This window comes from Myotis lucifugus, unplaced genomic scaffold (genome assembly GCF_000147115.1).
Source record: "Myotis lucifugus unplaced genomic scaffold, Myoluc2.0 scaffold_18, whole genome shotgun sequence".
NCBI classification, from domain to species: domain Eukaryota; kingdom Metazoa; phylum Chordata; class Mammalia; order Chiroptera; family Vespertilionidae; genus Myotis; species Myotis lucifugus.
Window position 1 is genome coordinate 3891543 of NW_005871066.1, and position 25817 is coordinate 3917359.

Sequence of the window (25817 nt, forward strand, 5' to 3'; positions counted from 1 at the left end):
TTGTCTGTCTTTGTTTTATTTCAGAGTAAACTGGCTAAATTCCTTGTTTCTGTCCCTATTTTAGAAACATTGTTTTAAATAGTCTATCCATATGATGTTGGCTGGTTCTGAAGGTTGTGTGTGTGTGTGTGTGTGTTTAAACTTTCTTTTTCTGATTATGGGCGTGATTGGTGCTACTACTGCAACATTATTTATTTTCCAAGGAACTCGTTTATTTTATAAAGTTCAGAACATAAAAATGGCCTCTTGATCCCATCATTGTCTTGTGTTCTGTTTTAGACTTCCTAAGCTCATATAAAGATTTATCCCCCAAGTTGGACTCTTGCTGTAGATCCTTGTGGCGTTTTTTTGATTAGTAGTAGATCAGGCACACCTCAGCACATCTGTACCTGCTGCCCTCACAGAGCAGTGCTGTCCAGTGGTTTACAGGCACAGGATCTGAAGTCAGAGTGACCTGAGTTTGAATCCAGTTCTGCCACTTGCCAGCTGCAAGCCTTCCTTTAGTCACCTGTAAAGTGAGGGTAATAATAGCCCATCCTTCTAGGGTTATGAGTGTTAGATGAGATGAGGAATGTCAGGTGCTTAAGAAGTATCTGGCACATCATAAATGTACAATAAATTTTACCTATTTATAACATTTTTAACAATTGTATCATTTTACATTTTATGTGTATACCACAATTTATTCAGCCCTCCTGTATTAATGAACATTTAGATATTGGTCATTTAGGTGTGTGTTTTTTTAAATATGTTTTTATTGATCTTAGGGGCGGGGAGAGAGAGAGAAGAGAGAACAATGATGTGAGAAAGAAACATCAATTGGTTGCCTTCCATAAACCTGCAACTTCGGTATGGGCCCTGATTGGGAATCAAACCCTAGACCTTTCGGCGCTCCAGACGACACTGGACCAACTGAGCCACACCGGCCAGGGCAGTCATTTAGGTTGGTTAAGTTTCGAAGTTTTATAAAACAACTCTGCAATGTACATCTTTGCAACTAGGTATCTGTGTACTCTGCCTTATTTCCATAGGACACAAAACTGGTGTGTCAGAGAATGCATATTTTGAAAGCTTTTCATGGTGTTTCTAAATGCTGATGGAACTCTAACACCAGCATTCTTTGTTGTTGAAGATGATTTATCTTGTCATCTTTCAAAGTGATAGCTTCAAAATTCTTATCATTGTTAATTATGTTAATGTATGGGAAGAGTTAAATAACCATATTTACCCATTAATTCAGAAGTATTTTCAAAATGAATCACCTCATTGCCCTTGAACCCCCATTACTAGAGTATAAGAGATTTCCTCTTTGTGAATCGTCTCCCCTTAGTAAAATAAGTTTTTAACATTTGGCAGAGACCAAGTTTGGATCGTTTGTTAGTGGCCTTTTTTAAAAGCAGTTGTTAAATTTTTAGGGTTTTTAAAAAATATATTTTTGTTGATTTCAGAGAGGAAGAGAGAGAGAGAGAGAGAGAGAGAGACATCAATGATGAGAGAGAATCATTGATCCACTGCCTCCTGCAGGCCCCACACTAGGGATTGAGCCAGCAAGCCTGGCATGTGCCCTGACCAGGAATCGAATTGTGATGTCCTGCTTCATAGGTGGACGCTCAATCACTGAGCCACACCGGGTGTTGGGGGTAGGAGGGTGTTTTTAACAGAGAATGCTAACTTGACGAAGTTTGATTACTGAAATGTTGCGTGGGTTTGATTTCTCTTGAGCATGACCAGAAGGCTGATATAAAAATGTATTTACAGCTGCGTAGCGTAGCGTAGCGTAGCCCTGTCCCTCCTGATAAAGCTGCGCGCAGTCCGGGGCGTAATAATCAGGCCCCAACACATGGTGCTCGCTCAGTGCAGTCCACTGCTCAGGCTGGAAGCAAGCCCACTTCTCTTTAAAAGTTAACAATTTAATAAAACTTTAAAAATGTTTCCTTCACAACAGGAAAGGAACTTTGTTAAAAAAAAAAAAATTTAACCATAAAGATTAGTTTTCACTATTTGTGTCCAGGTTTGTTTTGTTTTTGTTTTTTAGCAAATCTATGCACGGTCTTGTTCACATTTTCAAATAACACAGGAAGATGTGAAGAAAACCATAAGCAATCCCTTTAAATCCCACTGCCCTGCAGTAAAGACTATGACTATTCTGTTGACCATACATACATGCACCATGGCTTTTTTCTGTGTGTCTTACATGAGCTCATCTTTTAAAAATGGCAAAACATACATAACAAACGTCTGCCGTTTTCACTGGTTTTAATGCGGCGGCTCTCAGGAGTTGGCATTGTTGTGCAACCACAGCACCATCCCCCTCTGCAAGTCCTTCCACCCTCCAAGTGGAAACTGGACCCACTGAGCAACGCCCATCACCCCTTCCCCCGCCCCTGCCCACCACAGCCTGACCTTTTTTTTAATATTGTCTTTAATGAAATACAATATTCACACAGAAAAACCCACATGCCACAAGTACGCTGACAACCCCCCAAATAAAAACCACCACGGGGAAGGAAGTATTTGTGCTAATATTGAAGTTCCTCTTTTCTCTCTGCACAGCAAGTTGTGCTCTGATAGTCCCATTGACCGTCTCTGAACGGACACATTATTTCAGTCCCCCGTGTCCTGTAGGCTGATGACCAGCTCAGAGCTAGCCAGCCCGTCTGTCACCAGAGCTTAACACAGCGCTGTGGAGTAATGAGTCACAGGCCTGTTTTTGCATAGAGCGCAGCCTGGGCGTTTGGGCCCGCCCCTCAGTTGCACCTTGTGCTATATTAGGGCTGCTCAGACAGGAAGAATTTTCTTTCGCTGGTTTATCTGGTCCGGTTACCTTCGGGGTAAGTGTGTACTGCTCTTGTAGATACTGTTGTTGAACTTGATCTAACTCTTAGTTGGTTTAGTGTCTGATTGAAATTTTAGGCATTTAAGAACATGAATTAAAGAAACAAAATAGGATGATTCAGTAGAGTGCAAAACTGTAATTTGCAAAGATCTGTATATGTAAAACTTTGCAGTGTCTTAGAGCTCAGAAATGTATAGGATCTAATTTTAAGAGGTTCTTGTTTGACATGTAGATGTTAAGAAAAAAGCAAGGTACCCTCAGCAATCTCTTTTTTTTAAGTTGGGGAAAAAGCATTATAAGGTCCGATTTTGTTGTTCACACTGTGTGACTCGATTTTTCTGGTAGTTACATGCTTTGTGTGACTAGGATTGGGAGCTATTGATTACAGCTAGTAATAAAGATAATTTTTATTTTGTGCCGCTGAGCTTTATCCAGGATATCATGGAACAGGATTATACTGGTATGTTTCATGAATTGATAAAATCTGGATTACTCCCTTTAAGGCTTATAACAAAGTGTATGTTGTTGTCAATTCAGATTCAAACATAAATATTACCATAAAAGGGAGAGCATTATGTAAAGAAGTTGGATTTTTTGTTGTAAAAAAAAGTCCAATGTAAACATTTTACCTTATTTTTTGTAGTTTGTTTTTTTAATCAGGAAAATTAGACAATGCAGCAGACCAGTTCTTAAAGCAGATGACTTGGTTTTTATTGGCAGCTTATATCCAAGCATCTCTGGATATTGCTTCCCACCTATGCTGTGCTTCTAGGACAAATTCAAGGACAGAAGAGCTCAGAGTGCCTTAAGGGTAATCAGTACAAATTACTTAATTTCTATGTGCCTTGGTTTAATGCCCCTTGAAAAAATGCTATTAGATATTAGGGCAATGTTGGTGGGGAGGATGGATGAATAAATTCTAAACTCTGGAATTATGTATTTTCATAAGTATCCACTAAATTCTGACCGAGAAGTCAAGTTTTCCTGTTTAAGAAGATTGGTATAAATTGCCAATTTTTAAGTAACTAGCCTTTGAAACGTTTTTTTTCTCTTTCCTTCTACCTCCTCCTCTTCTCCCACCATGGATATTAAGTTTCACTTCTGTTTTATATCTGTATGGAGAAAGTTTCACTTTCCAATTTATATAATTTTTTTTTACTGCTGCCTTGAAAATTTAATTAGGGAGAATTATTTAAATGCCTCAATAAACTGATTTATAATGCTATGGAAATCATGAACTTACAGTTTTATTTTTTCCCATGTGCAAAGTGCCTAAGAAAGTGCTGTTATTAAAAGCTCAAGCTTAGAACAAGTAATGCAGGTTGTTGGAAAGGGTAGTCACATGGATTCACCATGGATGTGTAGCCCTGTTACTGACGCCCTGTCCAATCTATAGTAATTCATGCCGTTCCTATGTAAGTAGTATACAGTTTGCCATTCAGGATGTCATTATCTTATTGCTGTGTAGCTAAATGATTCTTCGAGTATCAAAATTAAAGCAGAATCGTAACTTTTCGAGCTACTTATATGCAGGAATTTAATCTTTTTCATTTTCCCATAAGACTGAATCTCCAGGGCCTTTAGAAGTATTCCCCTTTCATTCAAATACTTGTATAAAGGCCAGGAGCTATTTTTCATGTAGACAGAACTTTTCAGTCATTGATTTGTCAGTGTATTTTCAAGGCAAAGTTGATCGATCATCTCAGAATGAGAGGCCACGATAGCGGACACTCCTGCTTACCAAGTTCGTGCTCCTCAAGTGCGGGTCTCACCTCTCGCTTTAGCCGTTAGCCTTGCCCTACATATTCCTTGTAACGAACGCTGTGATAGCGGAGACCCGAACCTCCCACTGAAGCACAGAGGCCAATTCTTTCCCAGCTTCCCCATCAGCCAGCCCACATGTAAAGATTCCAGAGGCTTAAAACATTGAAACTTCCTTTGAAGGGAGTTCAGAGTTCAAGGCTGGTATTTTCTATTTTTGAACATGTCTTCCCCACTCAATGTGTTTTTTCCAACAACTCTTCTCCTGCAGCATCTGCGACAGGTGACTGCTGGCAAAGGAAGCCAGAACTTTATATACCAAGTATAGGTTTACAAGCCTATTGGTTTAAAAATACCCTGCCCTCATTTTCTATGTCTTCTTTAGAATTGTGCCAGAACGCTGACATTTATGCCTTAGTCTTTACAGGTTGATAATGACCGTGACCTCGGGCTGATGTTTGTGTTCGGACCGCAGTAGCACTCTTTGTGAGATTATTTTTGAGCAAGGATAAACTTTGGTCAGATTGCCGGTGAGGGTTAGGAAGAATGAAAGCTCTGCAGTTGAAATTTGCATGGTGCTCAAACTATCAAAAGTAATATCCTAATGATCAATAATAATGTCCTGCTAAAATGGGAAATTTAGCAATTGCAACTTTCTGATGACTCTTTGTTTTTGTGTGTTTTGTTAAATAAAATTTGAAGAGACCATGAGAAAGACAAAACTACTCTTTCACCTATTAACACTGCTTTTTTTTTTTTTTTTTTTTTTTTTTTTTTTTTTTTTTTAACAAAGCCTGAATGCTCTAGAAAGAGCCATTCTTGGGGGCTGGGGGAGGAGAGAAATTGGGCTGCTTGGCCATGTGTAACAAAGGGAGCTTAGATTCCCAGATATTAAAATGTATCCTGCACTGCTTGAATTGTTTTCTTTGGACTTTTCCAGTGTTTCACGGAGTATGTGGTATTTTTGTAAACTCTATTGTACTTTTCCACATTCTCCTTCCTCTTTTTCAAGCTAATAAAATGGTTTTATTTAAATAGTGCCTTCTAGAAGTTTAAACTCCCTTTCAGATATTAAACGTCAAAGAATAACCACAGGCACTTAATAGTGTATGCGTTGGTTTTATAAAGAAACAGACTTGCAGGCAGCTTCTCGGACATCTTTGTTTAAGCTAGATGACTGACGGAAGGAACATAGGCCAAAGGTTACTTAAATTTGACTCTGTGTTTAACTATGCCTACAATCATTTAAAGACTACTGACCCTCCCCCCTCAAAAAAATAAAAAAGACTACTAACCCCCAAACTACCATTAAAATTAAATTTTGGGGTGCTGATCAAATGTTTTATGAGTTATATAGAGTGTATGTCTATGCAGATGGATACTACATTATTTTTTCACGTGTGAAAAATTAGAGGTATCTTACTATTTGAAAATACTTTTTTCTCAACTCCAAGATGCCATCAATTATACGATCAATTTACTAGTAGCCTTTCTGAGGAAGGAGGGAAAATACTGTTTTATAAGACACATTTCCCAGTTATATGCAGTTAAAATGGAAGGGGGAGAGGGATAGGTTTCAGATTTTTTTTTAAATGCATTTTGTTGATTTTTTACAATATATTTTATTGATTTTTTACAGAGAGGAAGGGAGAGAGATAGAGAGTTAGAAACATCGACCAGCTGCCTCCTGCACATCTCCTACTGGGGATGTGCCCGCAACCCAGGTACATGCCCTTGACCGGAATCGAACCTGGGACCTTTCAGTCCGCAGGCCGACGCTCTATCCACTGAGCCAAACCGGTTTCGGCTGTTGATTTTTTACAGAGAGGAAGGGAGAGGGATAGAGAGTTAGAAACATTGATGAGAGAGAAACATCGATCAGCTGCCTCCTGCATGCCCCCTACTGGGGATGTGCCCGCAGCCAAGGTACATGCCCTTGACTGGAATCGAACCTGGGACCCTTGATCCGCAGGCCGACACTCTATCCACTGAGCCAAACCGGTTAGGGCTAGGTTTCAGATTTTAAAGAATTTTTATAGATCTGCTACCACACATTCTAATTATCAAGAACACAGATCTAATGTCCAACTTCTATTACTAGAGTTTAAGGAAAAGTCTGACTTTTTATCTGACTCTGTATAATGTTTCTCCTTACATTATTTTTCTATATTCCTTCATTGGTTTAATAATAGTAAAGCATCATTTTCCCACAAATTTCAACCTCACATGTAGAGAAAATGTTGATAAAATGTTCATGTAGTAAAGCATTTTCTTGCAAATATCTACTTCACTTTAACTGTTCAAACCTTCTTAACACCATAGAAGTTCTTGTAGGAGGGCTGCGAATTCTCCGTATACAACTTTTAACTCTGGCCCTAGGTGGTTTGGCTCATTGGATAGAGCATTAGCCTGCAGACTCAAGGATCCTGGTTTCGATTCCAGTCAAGGGCACATGCCCGGGTTTCGGGCTCCATCCCCTGTGGGGGGCGTGCAGGAGTCGGCTGATCAATGATTCTCTCTCATCATTGATGGTTCTCTCTCTCCCTCTCTCTTCTTCTCTGAAATTAAAACAGAAAAGAAAAAAAGAGTATCTATAAATCTTTTAACCCAGAACTTTGAGAGAAAGAGTGAAATCTTTACAGAGATCCTTAGGAAAGAAAAAGAATGCCTTCAGTAAGTTGGTATTTAACTAAATCCAAAAGTACCATCTTAGTGTGTCATTAACATACAGGAGGAACCTGAAATGTATGTGTGTCACGTGTACCTTTTTTCTCTCTCTTTTACTGTGACCTCACCTGGGAAAATCCAGAAGATTGGATAACCAAGATATGACTAATCAAGATTCTGCTGTACATGTGAAAATGGTGGGTATTTAAATATTTCCAGCTCCATTTATTAATGGTGACTCTTCGCCACCTTTACCTCTGCCTCTACCCTGATCATTCATTATGGGACTGTAACTTGATGCAGATCTTTCTTCACAATGTTTGACTTAGAGTAGTACCTCAACTATTTGTTGAATTGAATTCCAGCTTACCTTTGACATATGTTTGGTTGAAATACAATGTGCATTTGAGTGTTTCTAGGCATATGAGATGGTTCCCCCATTCCTTTTTGTGCTAGATTTTCCTTGCTCAACAACACATGTAAATCATACAATGTGAGATATTTTATCTTAGGCCTCTGAATTAAAAATGGCAAGATTTTACATTAAAAACAAACTTCTTGCCTGGCCAGCGTGGCTCAGTGGTTGAGCATCAACCTATGAACCTGGAGGTCACAGTTCGATTCCTGGTCAGGGCACATGCCCAGGTTGTGGGCTTAATCCCCATTGTAGGGCATGCAGGAGGCAGCCAATCAATGATTCTCTCTCATCATTGATGCTTCTATCTCTGTCTCCCTCTCCCTCCTCTCTGAAACCAATAAAAATATAAAAAACAAAAAAACCTTCTTGGCCCTAGCTGGTTTGGCTTAGTGGATAGAACATTGGCCTGCAGACCGAAGGGTCCCGGGTTCGATTCCAGTCAAGGGCGCCATACCTGGGTTGCAGGCTCAATCCCCAGCCTTCCTTGGGGTGCGTGCGGGAGGCAGCCAATCAAGGTGTCTCTCACATCAATGTTTCTCTCTCTCTGTCTCTGCCTCTCCCTTCCACTCTCTCTAGAAGTCAATGGAAAAATATCCTTGGTGAGGACTAACAGCAGCAACAAAAAACTCCTTGGACAATAATAGAGTTCATTGCATTACGGACATTAGGTTGAGGTAGGAAAAATAATAGTCTTTGCAGTCAGAACTGGCTTCAAATCTGACCTCAATCCTTGAGAGCTATGAAGCCCTCAAAAGAGGGCAACAATCTCAGCTTTAAGAAACAGGAATGAAACCACCAAACTCTTGTTCTTACTCATATTTTCCCCCCATCTTTATCGAGGTATAATTGACAAATAAAATCGTAAGATATTTTAAGTATGCAATGATGATTTGACATATGTATGCATTGTGAAAGGATTCCTCTGTCTCATTAACACATCCATTACTTTTCACATAGTCACTGTTTTTTTTGCTGGGGTTTTTTTGTTTTTGCTTTTTTGGGTGAGAACATTGAAGTTCTACTCTTTCAGGAAATTTCAGTTATACAAAAATATAAATTTCAACTATGTCATAGTTTATAGTTATAAACTACAGTCACCATGTTTTACATTAGATCCTCAGATATAACTCATGTTATAACTGAAATGTTCTTACTTATACTTGATGAAAAAGTATGTTAAGTGCCTACTAGCACATAGTAAGCACTCTAAATGTTAATCTCTGTATTATGTGAGTGTTGTAACTATGTAAGTAGCATTTTTTAAAAATTATCTTTATTGTTGAGGTATTACAGATGTCCGCTTTGTTTGTTTACTTTTTCCCCATTGATTCCCTCCTCCCCACACCCGCCCCTCCCAAGCCTTCCCTACACTTGTCTGTGTCCATGGGCTATGCATATATGCATAAAGGTTAATGTCCCCTCCCCTCCACTTTCTCTCTGAAATTCATCAGTCTGTTCATGGTTCTATATCTCGGGATCCATTTTGTTCATCAGTTTATTTTGTTCATTAGATTCCACATATGAGTGAGATCATGAGATACTTATAATAAACTCAACATGGATAAAAGACTTAAATGTAAGTCGTGAAACCATCAAAATCCTAGAAGAAGCCATAGGTAGCAAAATCTCAGACATCTCTCGTAGCAATATGTTTACGGATACATCTCCTAGGGCAAAAGCAAGTAAGGAGAAAATAAACAAATGGGACTACATCAAAATAAAAAGCTTCTGCTTCTTATTTCTTTGTTTTAGCAAAATAAAATATCAACAAAATGAAAAGGGAGCCCACTGTGTGGGAGAACATATTTGGCAATGATACATCTGATAAAGGGTTAATATCTCTTTGTTTCTTGAGTCTGACTAAAGGTACATCAATTTTGTTATTCTTTTCAAAGAACCAGCTCTTGGTTTTGTTGATAATTTGTGTTTGGTTTTTTTTAGTCTCTATGTCATTTATTTCCACTCTGATCTTTATTATTTCCTTCCTTGTACTTACTCTGGGCTTTTCTTGTTATTCTCTTTCTATACCTTTAAGTTTATGGTAGATAGTTTTTTAGAAGTTTTTCTTGTTTTTTTTTGAGGTAGGCCTGTAGTGCTATGAACTTCCCTCTCAGGACTTTCACTGTATCCCAGAGATTTTGGGTCCCCACTGGGATGTGCCCGCAACCAAGGTACATGCCCTTGACCGGAATCGAACCTGGGACCCTTGAGTTCGCAGGCCGACGCTCTATCCACTGAGCCAAACCAGTTAGGGCTGGGCTTTTCTTGTTATTCTCTTTCTATACCTTTAAGTTTATGGTAGATAGTTTTTTAGAAGTTTTTCTTGTTTTTTTTGAGGTAGGCCTGTAGTGCTATGAACTTCCCTCTCAGGACTTTCACTGTATCCCAGAGATTTGGGGTTGTTGTGTGTTCATTTTCATTTGTTTCCAGGAAGTTTTTTATTTCTTTCTTGATCTCTTTGGTAACCCAGTTTAATGACACACTCTTTAGCCTCGACGTTTGAATGTTTCTGAGTGTTTTTATAGTAGTTGATTTCTAATTTATGCCATTGTGATGTGAGAAGATGCTTGATATGATTTCAGTCTTCTTAAAATTGTAGAGACTTAGTTTGTGTCCTAACATGTTGTCTGTCTTTGAAATGTCCCATATGCACTTGGAGAAGAATGTATATTCTGTAGTTTTGGGGTGAAATGTTCTGTAAGTGTCAGTTAGTTCCATCTGATCTAATTGCATCTGATATTTTGATTGGCACATTAGATTATTATTGATAGGTGCTTATTTGTCATTTAGGATCAATGTTTCCTTGTGGATTTTTTTGTTTAGAAGATTTATCCAGTGACGTCAGTGTTTAAGTCCCCTACTATGATTGTATTGCTGTCCATCTCTCCTTTAAAATCCTCTAGAAGTTTTTGTTTGTTTGTTTGTTTTTATATTTGGATACTCCTGTATTGGGTACATATATGTTTACCAGAGTTATATCCTCTTGTTGTATCGGTCCCTTTAGTATTATGACGTGGCCTTCATTGTCTCTTATTATGGCCTTCATTTTTTTTAATACTTTTTTTAAAATTGATTTCAGAGAGGCGGGGAGAGGGAGAGAGAGACAGACACATCAATGATGAGAGAGAATAATTGATTGGCTGCCTCCTGCACACCCCCTACTGGGGATTAAGCCCACAACCTGGGCATGTGCCCCGACCAGAAATCAAACTTTAACCTCCTGGTTCATAGGTCAACGCTCAACCACTGAGCCACACTAGCCAGGCATTATGGCTTTCATTTTGTTTAAATATTTTATTGATTTTTTACAGAGAGGAAGGGAGAAGGATAGAAAGCTAGAAACATCGATGAGAGAGAAACATTGATCAGCTGCCTCCTGCACACCCCCTACTGGGGATGTGCCCGCAACCAAGGTACATGCCCTTGACCGGAATCGAACCTGGGACCCCTGAGTCTGCAGGCTGACGCTCCATCCACTGAGCCAAACCGGCCAGGGCAATGGCCTTCATTTTGAAGTCTATTTTGTCAGGTATGAGTATTGCTACCTGTTTTTTGTTGTTTTTTTCATTTCTATTTGCCTGGAAACTTTTCCCCCTTCCTTTCACCTTCATTCTGTGTGAGTCTTTTGTTCTGAGATGAGTTTCTTGTAGACAGTATATAGTTGGCTCATGTTTTCTTATCCATTCAGCTACTCCCTGCCTTTTGGTTGGCACATTAGGTTAATATTGATAGGTGCTTATTTGTTGCCATTCTTAGTCTTTATGCCTGTGTTCTTCTCTCTCTATTTCTTCTTCTTACAGCAGTCCCTTTAGCATTTCTTACAGTGGTAATAAGTTCTTTTAGCCTTCTTTGTCTGTGAAACTCTTTTTTTAAAAATATTTTTTATTGATTTTAGAGAGGAAGGGAGAGGGAGGGAGAGAGATAGAAACATCAATGATGAGAGAGAATTATTGATCAGCTTCCAATCCCACTGGGGATTGAGCCTGCAACCCAAGCATGTGCCCTGACCAGGAATCGAACTGTGACCTCCTGGTTCTTAGGTTGACACTCAACCACTGAGCCATGCCGGTTGGGCAAACATGTGTCTCTTTTTAAAGCAAGTAACTTGTATGTAGCCAGCCCACAAAAAGACTATGGAAGGAAAAGAAGCCAAAGATTATGTATATTTATATATTTTTTCTATCAAGGTGATGTATACTTACATGTTTTTTATTATCATTACATTAATTTACACACTTTTTGCCTTGGGCTTGCTTTTCTAAAAACGTTGATACAACTTATAAATTGAAAGCCTCTTAGGATGTCAGCCTGAACTTTTCATGGCCTGCCCCCAAATCTCTCCTTCCAGATTTTACACACACACACACACACACACACACACGCACAATTTCCACAGTCACTTAGGTTTTAGACAAACAGAGCTATTTATCTTTCTCCCCCATTAGACCCTGTACTTTGATTCCTCCCCCATCTCAGCATATCCAAATCCTGCTTCTCTTTGAAAGCCTAGCTCAGCATAAATAATCTCTGTTCCGTTGTATTTCATCTGGATGTCTTGGCAAGGCAGTCATTATTATAATCCATATTATAGAATATGTATCTTAAGTGTAAGAAGTATATCTTATTAAAACTTTGTATTGCTTACAGACCTGTTTAACACAGTGCCTTAAGAAAATAAAAAGAAAAAAAACAAAAGAACAACAACAACAAAAAAAAAACATAGTGCCTTATACTTAATAACAATATGGTGAATGAATGAAAAAAAGAATTTTGCCTACATGACCTTAATGTGGAGAAAGGCCAAATACAGGGTGTCTCCCCCCAAAAATTTATATATATAAACATATATATATATATATTTTTTTTTTACACACATACACACACACACACTATCTATATATACTATAAAGGCAGTATTTATTAAAATGTTTCATTTTCAAAATATAATAAGATCTGCAGCTATCAGCTGTTAAAGTGTATATACATTTTTTTTGGATATCCTGTATGTGGGAGGGAGGGGGAAGTGGTTCTCACTAAAATTTAGTAACGCATAACCCTCCCATAAATCATAGAATCATCTGTGTGTGTGAGTAAATGTGCCAGTCTGAGTAGGCGTATTTCAATCTACACTTTTTATGTAGTTACATAAAAAGTCTTAGTGCCTACTCCTTTTTTAAAAAAACCATATATTTTATTGATTTCAGAGAGGAAGGGAGAGGGAGAGATAGAAACATCAATGAGAGAAAATCATTGATAGGCTGCCTCCTGCACGCCCCCTATTGGGGTGTGGGCCCTGACCAGGAATCGAACTGTGACCTCCTGGTTCATAGGTCATTACTCAACCACTGAGCCACGCTGGCTGGGCAATACTCACTCCTTTATACCAATGTAGTAATGAAGTCTTTTGCTTGTACCAAATGTTAACATTAGAAAACAAAGAAAAATACATCCCCTGAAAGCTTTGGACAGACATTCTTAAGTAATTTAAACTAATGTTTTAATGTAGGCTATTTTTTTAAAAATTCAGGTAAACATCACTAGGATAATTTTCTGAGTATACTATGCAGCTACTCATTTATATCTCAGTAAATATACCTGTAAGATAATCTATATATATGAAAGCCTAAGCAAGCGTTACAACCGGTTGACCAAACGACTGGTTGACTGGTCACTATGATGCACACTGACCACCAGGGGGGCAGACACTCAACACAGGGGCTTCCGCCTGGTGGTCAGTGCTCTCCCACAGCCAACCTCCCTTGGCCGGCCAACTCCCGTGGTCCCTCCCATGGGCCTGCCAGCCCTGATCGGCCCCTATCAGGACTGGGCGAGACAGCCACGATCACAGGCCAGGCCGAGGGACCCCACCTGTGCATGAATTCGTGCACCAGGCCTCTAGTATCAAGTAATATCGCTATAGAGTTTTGAATAAACCTGTGTATCTTTGAAATCAACATCTTTAGAAATCACTGCTTTTTGAATATGCAAGTAGACTAATAGGAAGTAGACTAAATGTTTAATTTTCTTGGTTTTATCTGTGCAAATGTAATATTGTAAAGATCAGCCAGAACAAATGTATGTTAGGTTTTCTTAGTCATCTTTAGTGTTGATTCAGATCAGGCTCCAATCTACCAAAGTCCTCTGGTTCTTGTCAGGAAAGCCTTGCTCCTTCCCCAACCTTTTCCTTATGGTCTTATAACAGGAATCTGCTTTCTTTCTTCACAAATGATGGAAATGTGTAGCCTCTTATTTATTTTCCATAAAATTGTATTGTAATCAAATTGCAAAGTCTTTGGACAATTCACAATAGCTTGCCCTTCAAATGTGAAGCATGGTGACTTTATGTGCCACCAAGCAGGTATATTTTTGTCCAAGAATATGGGAGAAGAGATCTGAGGAGGAAACAAAAAGCATGATGAAACACATACTCCTGCAGTGTGCTTCTTAACGTTCTGATAATCTCTGACACATTTCATACATATTTACTTAGTTCTATTTCTGAGGCCTGTTCTAAAATATTTGAGTAAGCCCAGCCGGTATGGCTCAGCGGTTGAGCGTCGACCTATGAACCAGGAAGCTGCTGATTAATGATTCTCTCTCCCTCTACCTTCCTCTCTCTGAAATTTAAAAAAAATATTTGAGTAAAATGCCCAATATCTGAGAAGTACTTAGTGACGTTGTATGTGTACTGCGGGGAGGTTGGAGTAGTGTTACCATATAACCCAAGGCGGATATAATTATGATTCTTATGTTTCTCACACCTGTCACCTCCACCCTGTGTGTTCTCTGGAGCAAGCAGCTGCTTTCTCACCTGTTACTTCACTGTAGTGGCACTTGGGTATCCGCTGCTCCTGTGTCTATAAGTGAATGGTTGTGTGTTGTGCAGAAGCAGGGACACCAATGCCTGCGGCCCCTGGTTCTTCCAGGCCCGGTGATGTTGCATAAGCCAGTCTACAAGTTGTTAGCCTCGCAGAACTCGGGCTCCTCTGAAGCAGGCTTGGTCCTGTTCTCCTATCCATTCTCTGAAACCTGAGGATGTGACTTGCTTGAGGCAGGGTGTCTTCCTCAGTACAGATACACTGCAGTAAAACGTTTCATTTTCTTGGAGAAAATACAATCGGTGACACATCTCCTCTGTTGCTTTTCAAAGTAATGAGTTCTTGAATCACGCATATGCTGCTTACTATGCATCTGTCACCTAAGGCCGCGGTAGGAGCAGAATGTCGCTGTCAGGAGATGAATTTACTAGCGGAGATGTTTGTGAGGGTGCTATGGCAGTGAGATTCCAAAACAGCAACGGTTCCTAAAACTCAACAGGGAATCGGTGTGAGCACTGCTCATCATCCCATTCCTGGAGTCTAGTAAGACTGTCTAACACTTCGTGGACACATGGTAAGTCTTTGTTAAGCAAAGAATGGATTACGTGCCTGTTTCTCTCATCTATTGAAAAATCACTATAAATATTTAGAGGACCTTCTTCAGTGGGTTGAAATCCTGTAAAGTCCAGTTAAATGAAAAGGCTCACTGTGTGAAGGTTGGTTACATTGCAGGTGATCGGGTCCTACTTAAACATGGCTCTTTAAAAGGAAGTGTGTTGTGAGTCCAGGTCTTTCGTTCACGGAGAAAATTTTAATGTCAGCATTTCTCTTTCCTGGACACTTCTGTATCCCTCTTGCAGTCTTTGGGAAACAGTTTAGCTGTTTCCCAATTTTTCTAATCTTGTCCTTTATGTAGAGATAGCATGGGGCCTGATAGACTTACCTGGTCAGGCTCTCTTGTAGCAAAGATCTAAGACCTAGGGGATTTTTTCATAACCGTGTCCCTTACACAGGTGAAATGTGTTAACATTGGTGATAACACACCCAGAACAGTAGAATATGAAATGGATAAAGATTGTCAGGAACAAGCCAGTATGGGACCTTGATTTGAGCGTCTTGTAATTGTCTTTTTACATTGTGGGTCGACTGTTAAATGACCTATACTTTCCTCCTCCAGGTCTACTTGTCATGCGCTATGAGAGCACCGTGCTGGTGCTGAATTTACTCTGACCCGTTTCATTCTGTCTGCAATAGGGTAGGGAATAAACAAACATTAAGCTGTGAGAAACACTAAAGCCTGCATAAACCATCCTTGTAGCAGCCTAAACCCAGTTGGTCTTATGCTTTTCAGTAGTTGTCCTAACTTGAAGTAAATCTGTTGTAAAATTTTTGCCATGAACAATGAAGTTATTTGGAATATAGTACAATAAAGGAGAAAACATCTTGAATCAACTTTTCCAATTAAATATATTAGAATTATATGTAAAAGGTAAATTTGTGGGAAATAATCGTGTACTGTGGACTGAAAGGTCCCAGGTTCGATTCCGGTCAAGGGCATGTACCTGGGTTGCGGGCACATCCCCAGTAGGAGATGTGCAGGAGGCAGCTGGTCAATGTTTCTCTCTCATCGATTTTTCTAACTCTCTATCTCTCTCCCTTCCATAAAGGAGAAAACATCTTGAATCAACTTTTCCAATTAAATATATTAGAATTATATGTAAAAGGTAAATTTGTGGGAAATAATCGTGTAATATTTGTTTCCTTTCTGCTAATAAAGTTTTGAAGATGTAAATGTGAATACAAATTAAATCGTAAGCAGAAAGGTTCTTACAAGAAAACTCTTTTATCACAAAGTTCAAATATTCTCTAGTCAGTTCTTGCTTTCCATTTTGGTTAAGGAATTCTGTTAATTTTCTTATAACTATCTATCTTATATAATAAAAGGCTAATATGCAAGTTGTCCCCTCAATCAGGAGTTTGACCAGGGGGCAGGGCCAGCCAGCCAACCTCCTGCTTCCCCTCCCCCACCTGGGCCCTTATCAGAGTGGGCCCGCCAGACCCCACCTGTGCACAAATTCATGCACCGGGCCTCCAGTGTAATAATCTTCAGAAAACCCAAAGCAAAAGTAAATTATGAGAATGAAATAAACTGTGCATATACATGCATGTTTGCAATCAGAGAAATGAAAATAATGAAAAATAAAACGGTTGTTTATCTTTGGGTAATAGAATTCCAAGCAATTTCTTTTTCTGTAACTTCTGCGATAAGCATGCATGACTTTTATAATTAGAAAAATTACACTGTTAATGTGTTAATTACCAATGTAGTTTTATCTTAATCTTCTAGATGGAAACTACTGATGTGCTTGGAGAAATTTTGTGTATAAATAATAATTTGATACCATGGTTTGCTTGTTTTTATATAATGCCTCAATATCTTAAAAATGATATAAGCTGCTGCTTGGTATCAAAGGAACCTGAGAAAAGAGAAATTAAAAATAGTCCGTTACTTTCCTTTTATTTTAGATGCCAGAATTCCAGAAGAGTTCGGTTCGCATCAAGAACCCCACAAGAGTAGAAGAAATCATCTGTGGTCTCATCAAGGGGGGAGCTGTCAAACTTCAGGTGAGTAGCCATCACGAAGCCTGTATTGCTAGGCCTTTATTTCTATGGTCAAGTAGACATATTAATCTCATGTTTTGCCGAAATCTCAGCAAAGAAAGTTCAGATAGATGAGCTTTGCCTATCCTTCAGAATGTAAAATCTGAAAGGTAGGTCTAGTGCTTGTCAGAAATACATAGAATGCCCTGCTGTAAACGAACAAAACCTAACAGTCTTGAAATAAATTTAGCTCTTCTTTAATATTAAGTACTAATTTAACTAATACTGTGCATAAGTATTCAACTATTTTAAGAATAATGTTAAATATGTACAGTTTCAAGTTGCTATTCCATCTTTTAATTAAATAAATCATAATAGTTAAATTAAGTTGTCACTATGTGGGATAACTGATTTTTAAAAAGTTTTTTTAAGGGATGTTTAAAAAAAATAAGGGATGTTTTAAATGTAAACTAAATCAACAGTCTGGATAGTCAGTGAAAATAAATCCTTTTTTTTTTTTTTTTTTTTTTTTTTTTGTAAAAATATTTAACCCAATCTCCTAAATTGCAAGAGCTGGCAAACTGTTACCAGGTATGATTCATTGATTGATATAGTTTATTTACCTACATAGACAAGTTACACCTAGAATGTAACAGTGTCAGTGACTAAGCTTCATATACTTTAAATGCTTTCATTGCATTTTTGTACATTGACCCAGGGGGTTGAAATTGTGCAGTGTTTTATGGCCTGCAATTGCAAATTCCTATACTGATTAATCAGTAGATTCCATGTGGTAACGCTTGGGCACATAAGATATTGCTTGCAGTTAAGGTAATTCTCAGGGCTTTGTATATGAGCTGCATTAGAAAACTCAGTGTAGAGGGAATAGCTTATCATGGGGGCTGGGCACTGAGCACAGTCTTGTGCCTCCGGCAAGCTTGCAGATACGCGTCTGGCCTTGCAGCTGTGTTTTCAGATTGGTTTTTCCCCTTTTCTTACAGATAATAACAGACTTTGATATGACACTGAGTAGATTTTCCTACAAAGGAAAAAGATGTCCAACATGTCATAGTAAGTGTGGCCCTATTAACAAATTCACGAAAGCAACCATTATTTTAAGATCCTTTTCTACTGATACTATGTATGAGATTGGGTTGGTTTTTTTAAAAATCTTTATTGTTCAGATTACATTTGTTCCTCTTTTTTTCCCCCATAGCTCCCCTCCACCCGTTCCCACACCACCCTCTGCCCTTACCCCTCCCCCACTGTCCTCATCCATAGGTGTACGATTTTTGTCCAGTCTCTTCCCGCACCCCCACCCCCTTCCCCGCCCCCCCCCCGAGAATTGTCAGTCCACTCCCTTTCTATGCCCCTGATTCTATTATATTCACCAGTTGATTCTGTTCAGATTTTTTATTCACTTGATTTTTAGATTCACTTGTTGATAGATATGTACTTGTTTATAATTTTTATCTTTACCTTTTTCTTCTTCTTCCTCTTAAAGAATACCTTTCAGCATTTCATATAATACTGGCTTGGTGGTGATGAACTCCTTTAGCTTTTTCTTATCTGTGAAGCTCTTTATCTGACCTTCAATTCTGAATGATAGCTTTGCTGGGTAGAATAATCTTGGTTGTAGGTTCTTGCTATTCATCACTTTGAATATTTCTTGCCACTCCCTTCTAGCCTGCATAGTTTCTGTTGAGAAATCAGCTGACAGTCGTATGGGTACTCACTTGTAGGTAACTAGCTGTTTTTCTCTTGCTGCTTTTAAGATTCTCTCTTTGTCTTTTGCTCTTGGCATTTTAATTATGATGTGTCTTGGTGTGGTCCTCTTTGGATTCCTTTTGTTTGGGGTTCTCTTCGCTTCCTGGACTTGTAAGTCTATTTCTTTCACCAGGAAGGGGAAGTTTTCTGTCATTATTTCTCCAAATAGGTTTTCAATATCTTGCTCTCTCTCTCTTCTTCTGGCACCCCCATAATTCGGATGTTGGTACGCTTGAAGTTGTCCCAGAGGCTCCTTACACTACTATCTTCATATTTTTGGATTCTTTTTGCTTTTTGCTTTTCCGGTTGGGTGTTTTTTACTTCTTCGTACTTCAAATCTTTGACTTGATTCTTGCGATCCTCTAGTCTGCTGTTGGATCTCTGTATAATATTCTTTATTTCAGTCAGTGTATGCTTAATTTCTAGTTGGCCCTTTTTCATATCCTCGAGGGTCTCACTAGACTTATTGAGGGTCTTACTAAATTTATTGACGGTTTCTAGAAAATTCTTGAAAAACCTTAAAACCATGGTTTCGAACTCTATATCCAGTAGTTCGCTTTCCTCCATTTCTGTCATTTGTGACCTGTTTCTTTGTCTCCGCATTTTGGCTGCTTTCCTGTGTTGATAGAGTGGTTTTCTGTGCTAGGTGTCCTATAGGGCCCAGTGGCTCAGCCTCCCCAATTACCTGAGGTGGACACTCTTGGTGTACCCCTTTGTGGGCTGTGTGCACAGTCTTGTTGTAGTTAAGCCTTGATTGTAGTTGGTATCACTGGGAGGAATTGACCTCCAGGCCAATTGGCTGTGAGAATCAGCTGTGTCTACAGTGGGAGAACTTCTGTGCTGGAGACACCCTTATGGGGCAAGACTTGTTTCAGTGGGGCTTTGGTGCTCACTGAGTCTGCCCCCTGAGTGTGTCCCTTATGGATCTGAGGAGTTGTAATTGGATGGTCCCACTCTGACCACTGGGTACACTGGCTCTTGGATCTAAGGAGGTGCTAATTTAGCCTCTGCCTGAGGCTACCCAGCAGGAGGTACGGAGAGATCTGCAGATTCCTCTTATTTGTTTGGGGTTTGGAGGTGCCCAGATGAGGCCCAGCTGTGAAGCAATGCAAGCTGCTTTGGGGCCTTGGGCCTTCTTTTGGATGTTCTGGGTCTCTCTGACCCAGCTGCAGTTTGTTAGGTAATTTTAGATTGCAAAGGGCCAGGTCATTCATATGCAAAAGCCTCTGCACACAGCTTGGGTGGGGCAGGGTCTCAGGGAATCAACAGGGCGGAGCGAACAGCTATGGCTGATCCTCAGTCCTGCCCTAAGAGGCCCCCAGGTCTCAGTGTTCCGCGGTAATCGCCCCAAGCACCTCTGAGAGAAAGCCACCCTCGAGTTCTGCCTGCTGCCAGACAGTCCAGTTTCTCCCCATATGAGTCTGGGTCCCCACAGACTCACCCAGAACTGGAGTCAGGGCCATCGGAAGCTTGAGACTCCCTCCCGATTGAAAAAGACAACCGTGTCCTCAGTTGCCAGCCCTTTCCTCGTGCACCTCCGTACCTCTGCACTTTACTTCTGCACCTCCTCTGAGTCTCAGTGTGCTTTTCTCTTTCCTTCTAGTTGTGGAATTTCCACTCAGCCAGCCTTCCTGTGGTTCTGGATAATGTACGTTTTGTCTTTTAGTTGTATTTTTGAAGTGGTTGTGCGAGGCAGCAATTTCAGGTGTTTACCTATGCCGCCATCTTGGTTTCTCGAGATTGGGGTTTTTTAATCTTCTTTTTGGACATTGAAAGTGAGGGGATCTGCTTTTTTACCCCAAGATCAGACGAGATTGGGTGCGTTCAGGGTGGTATGGCCATAGACCAGCTTTTTCTTATTATATGTTTAGGGTTTATTTTTCCCCCCATCCTATATAATAAAAGCATAATATGCAAATCGACCGAATGGTGGAATGACCAGTCACTATGATGCGCACTGACCACCAGGGGGCAGACACTCAATGCAGGAGCTTCCCCCTGGTGGTCAGTGCACTCCCACAGGGGGAGCACCGCTCAGCCATAAGCCAGGCTGACAGCTGGCAAGAGCAGTGGCAGTGGCGGGAGCTTCTCCTGCCTTCGCAGTGCTAAAGATGTCCCACCGACATCCCCCGAGGGCTCCATAACTGCTAAACTTCCGAAGTTTAGCGGCTAAAGGGTGCAGGCCGAGCTGAGGGACTCCTTCCCCCTCCCCTCAAGTGCACGAATGTTGTGCACCGGGCCTCTAGTGTTATATAAAGGGCTATTTTCTGTATGGTTTTGGTTGCGAGAGGAATAAAGAAGTCTGAAATTTTTCTCTCCAAATGTGGTCTGTTCATTACTCAAGACAAATTTAAATGGATTTTCAATTTTGGGTTAACCTACAGAAATAGCATTTATTAATTAGTAACATGTTACTAAATGCTTGTGTCGTTTATATGTAAATTAGTTAAGGAATACGTTATTAAATAAATACTGAGTTAAAATGTGTTGCTAAGATAAGATGCCTATTTTGTTTTCTAAATGAGACAATTTCGTTTTTAAAATAATAATACTCACCCAGCCAGCATGGCTCAGTGGTTGAGGTCATGAACCTATGAACCAGGAGGTCACAGTTTGATTCCCGGTCAGGGCACATGCCTGGGTTGTGAGCTCGATCCCCAGTAGGGAGTGTGCAGGAGGCAGTCAATCAATGATTCTCTGTCATCATTGATATTTCTCTCTCTCTCTCCCTCTCCCTTCCTCTCTGAAATCAATAAAAATATATTTTTAAAAATAAATAGATAAATAAAATAAAAATACTCACCCAGCTGGTATGGTTCAGTAGTTGAGCATTGACCTATGAACCAGGAGGTCACAGTTTGATTCCCAGTCAGTGCACATGTCTGGGTTATGGGCTCGATCCCCAGTTGGCAGTGTGCAGGTGGCAGCCAATGAATGATTTTCTCTCATCATTGATGTTTCTATCTGTCCTGCTCCCTTTCTCTCTGAAATCAATAAAAATATATATTTTTAAAAATACAAACTACACTGTAAAGTGAAAAAGAAAGCTGAATTCAAAAGTATAGATCTGGTTTAATTGCTATCTATTTGATAATGCATAAAACTTTAAGAATGAAAGGAAATATAATAAAGTGTTAATAATTTATTATTAAGTGATAAAATTGTAATTTTTGTTCTCCTTACAATCTGTGTTTTCCAGATTTTCGCATTATTAATGTTTTATTAAGAAAGAAAGTATATTTCAAAGGTGTATTCCCTGCTTCTATTTAATGGTGTTAAAGGGACCAGTCACTATACAACTCACAGTGTTCGAAGACTTTGAATTATCTAGCTCAGTGGTATAACCGAGCAGTCACAAAATCATGCATTTTAAAACCATTAGATTCTCTAGCAATGCCATGTGGGTAGCACCACTCCAACAGTTGTAATGACTATGCTAGTTGACTTGGCATTTAAACTGAAAAGAAAAGTAGTAAGTTATTCATCTATGAGAGTACTTCTTTTCATCCCTTGTTTGCTTTTTCTCTTTAGATGTTATTGACAACTGTAAGCTGGTTTCAGATGAATGTCGAAAAAAGGTAAAAGCACTAACAATAATCCAGTTATGAAAGGCTTCATTACCATTTTTGCCTGAGAATTTCTTCAGGTTCATTCACACAAACGAGAATGAATGCAAAGTGCTTGTAGCCATACCTGGAACATAGTAAACACTCAGTAAATGTTAGGTTTATTCTTTGGATTACAGCACTCAACTTCTTTTAAAGAAAAAATTACCAGTAACATTTTAATAACAACAAAACTTACACGAAAAACTTAAATGATTACCAAAATATTCTGGTATCTTTACATTAACTGGAAAGTTAAACAAAACTACTTTGGTTTTACTCCTTTAAATTGATCAGGAAATTGCCTTAGTTCTCTGCTTTTTTGAGTAGGTGTCTGTATCTCTTTTAACAAAATAAGATTCCAAAGATGAATCAAATTTAATACTTTCATATGAGAATGAAAATGTTTTTGTAGTGATAGTATGATTATTAGTTGGTTTCACTGAATTGCTGAGCTGAAAGTACTTTAAAAAAAAAAAGAAAAGCAGCCTTTTGCTGGTCTATTTAGTTACATGTAAACCTAAACCAACAAAGATCTTTTCAGTTGCTATATGTAATAGATACTCATACTCCAATCTTTACCATTTAAAGCAGTTCATGGAAAACAGTTGACTACATTGTTTTGCTTCCTATAAAATTAAGCAGCTTAATGGCAACTCTGCAGCCTTCGTGATTTAGGTATTTGTTTCTTTCTAGTTACTGGAACTAAAGGAAAAATTTTATGCTATTGAAACTGACCCTCTTCTTACGGTAGAACAGAAGAACCCTTATATGGTAGAATGGTAAGTGTGTGTTCACCATGGGAGGGTTCAAATATAACAACCTTACATAACAGTTAGAACTAATGGTGTCTTCCCCCCTGGACCATGTGCACATAGATTAATACATTGTCCAATGAGTTAGAGCAAGTGATTAAATATAACAAAACAAACAAATTCTCTCATCACTCTCACAGTCTAGAATTAGTTTTGTTCTGCTTTGTTCTTGAAGATGAAGATCGGTAGGAATAAATTTAAAATTCTGCACCTAAGCCTGAAACTCAAAACAAGAATTTGTGTTCTCTGAAGTCTATGGACAAGATGTGGCTCAGTGTGTCCAGAAAACGACGTAGGATTTGGATGGACTCTGTGCTGAGCTGGAGCCGGCGGGGACAGTGCTGAGAACCAGCCGGCCTCTGCTGATGGTGCATTCATGGAAGTGCGCCCCTCCCTCTAGGCAGAGCACGCTGCCAGCACGGTGTTGCCTCCGGGGAGAACACTGGAGAGATGCTGACGCTCAGAGGGTCGGAGCAGCCACTAAGATAGGCCCAGACACTGGAGCCGCTCCATTTGAGGAACGTTTCAAAGAATGGAGACTTTTGATCTGAGAAGTAACATCGAGTGGTTTTAGAATCTTAAGAGACCAGAAATGATGTTGTTTATATTCATTATCCCATCACCTAACGGCGTACCTTGCACACTTCATCAGTGTTTATGGTGGGAAGTGTTGAAAAGAGGTTCGACTCACTCAACATGCGGAACTGGAACCAGACATGGAAGGCTTAGAACATGGATTTCAGCACGATGGCAGGACTGTCTAGCAATTAGAATGTTCTAGCAATGGTATAGCTTCCCAGGGAGAATGAGCTCACTAGCAGGATGGGAGCCACCCAGAGAGGGGGTTTCACTGAAGAGTATTATAGGGGGGATTTGTGGGTGTCAGGTGGAGAGGTTCTAAAGGCCTGTTATACTGAGACGGTGTGATTACAGGTGCTTTTATGTGATTACAAAGCACCTATATGTGGATAAAACTTCCCAGAGCAAGGATCTTCTCTTTTGCTCACTAGGCAGCATCTTCAGTGCTTAGGCATTCCATGAAAATTCAGACTCCAGGCCGGTGAAAAATGGCTTTCCTCCAATTCTTCCTGGAATCAAAGAAATGATTATGCTTCCTGAGGTTGGAGCTCTTATCCGTAGACCGAGGAAAGGTTTATACCTAGAATCCTCTCATGGTCTTATTATCACACTCAAAGTAAGCCAGAGTTTGGGGAGAACTGGGAAATGCAGTGAGAACATGTGTATCATCTTTTGAGACATGCGAGGTATATGTTCATTAGTAATGAATGTAAAGATCTGAAATTTAAATCCAAACTAGCATAAATGAAATACTGCATTTTCACATACCAAAGAATGCTTTGTCATAAGGAGAAGAGTTTTAATTCGCTTTCATTGATTTTCTTTTTTCTTTGGGCATAAACTCCAGGTACACTAAATCACATCGCCTGCTTGTTGAACAGGGTATACCGAGAGCTAAACTTAAAGAAATTGTGGCAGAATCTGACATTATGCTCAAGTAAGTTTCATGGGTGTTTTTTGTTGTTAATTGTCTACAGACCTGACCTGTTACATGCCGTATTCAAGTGTATATTTTTATTAAAATAATCTATAAGAATATCCCATATAAAAACATATCCAGAACATGCCGCCTATCACATAATAAAAGTGGCGAGATAAGGAACTGAGAATGACACATCAGATCACGGTGCAGGGAATGAAAGCCTATGAGCTTGAAGCACTAATTTACATTTTCTTTCTCCACATTTAAAATCTCAAGACTTACAAAGTTAGGAAAAACAAGACCATTTTGAGGTGTTGTGTTTTTTTTTAGCAAAAGTACTTTTCAAAGATATGAAATATAAAAAAAGAATGTTTATAAGTCAAATTGAAAAGTGTTTAGCTAAGTACCCTGTTTTCATGATGTACCCTCTTTTAAACTTGTCATAATCTACTTTCTGAATTCTCCAAGTCCCTTGAAAACGATCTGTAGGAAAGGTGCATATGTTTTAGCAAATAAAATATTTCTATTAGGTGAATTATTGGATATTAACATGTTAAAGCTTATTTTCAATTCTGTTTACTACCTCTTAAATTCTTCAGCTCACTAGGCAAATATGATGCTATTTCTTTTTTCTTTATTCCTTTTTTTTTTTTTTAATGATAATGCTACATTAAAGGTGATTTACTTCTGAGGAAAGCATTCAATTGTCAGAGTGTGAGGACTGCTAGTATTTCATTCCTTTGTTGGGCAGCTTATCCTAGAGCCAGGGAGAGTGAAACAGGAAGAGAGATTTTAGGATGAAAACATTACCTGTAGCTGCCACATTCTGGCAGGAGAGAGGCCAGGTGTGAAGGAATCCAGCTCGGTCCCTGCTTTTCCAGCAATAGGGAGGAGATGAGTAGAATGACAAGCAGCAGGTCTTGCAGCTCACCCCAAATGGGGTTTCCAAGCTGAAGTTTAATGATTTGCTGTTCACTAGTATAAATTCTGAACTGTGGGCTTCTCCATATTCAATGCGAGTCTAAAAT

At 39.3% G+C, this 25817-nt stretch overlaps 1 protein-coding gene and 1 long non-coding RNA gene across 14 annotated transcripts in view; one reads left to right on the plus strand and one right to left on the minus strand.

Annotated features, from left to right (window-relative positions):
* Window positions 1–25817, plus strand: part of NT5C3A (5'-nucleotidase, cytosolic IIIA) — a 51067-nt gene that overhangs the window by 21691 nt on the left and 3559 nt on the right. For 3 of the 12 annotated variants that reach the window (XM_023751048.1, XM_023751046.1, XM_023751042.1), the window contains 6 exons: window positions 7407–7461; window positions 17027–17125; window positions 18103–18172; window positions 22400–22446; window positions 23170–23255; window positions 24715–24804. In XM_023751048.1, the coding sequence (XP_023606816.1) occupies window positions 7426–7461; window positions 17027–17125; window positions 18103–18172; window positions 22400–22446; window positions 23170–23255; window positions 24715–24804 (428 nt within the window). In that variant the 5' untranslated portion in view covers window positions 7407–7425. Of the gene's footprint in view, window positions 1–923; window positions 944–2714; window positions 2832–3560; window positions 3648–7406; window positions 7462–8258; window positions 8357–17026; window positions 17126–18102; window positions 18173–22399; window positions 22447–23167; window positions 23256–24714; window positions 24805–25817 lie in introns of those variants that run through there. The other 9 variants (XM_023751041.1, XM_006085339.3, XM_023751043.1 and 6 more) reach the window with 7 other exon arrangements.
* On the minus strand, window positions 13682–21725 carry LOC111825231. Of its 2 annotated transcripts, none has more exons than XR_002828376.1 (2): window positions 21672–21725; window positions 13682–14074 (listed from the first exon to the last, which is right to left on the minus strand). It is a non-coding gene; the product is annotated as an uncharacterized LOC111825231 (long non-coding RNA). The 2 variants fall into 2 exon arrangements; XR_002828377.1 differs by lacking the exon at window positions 21672–21725 and adding an exon at window positions 14494–15325.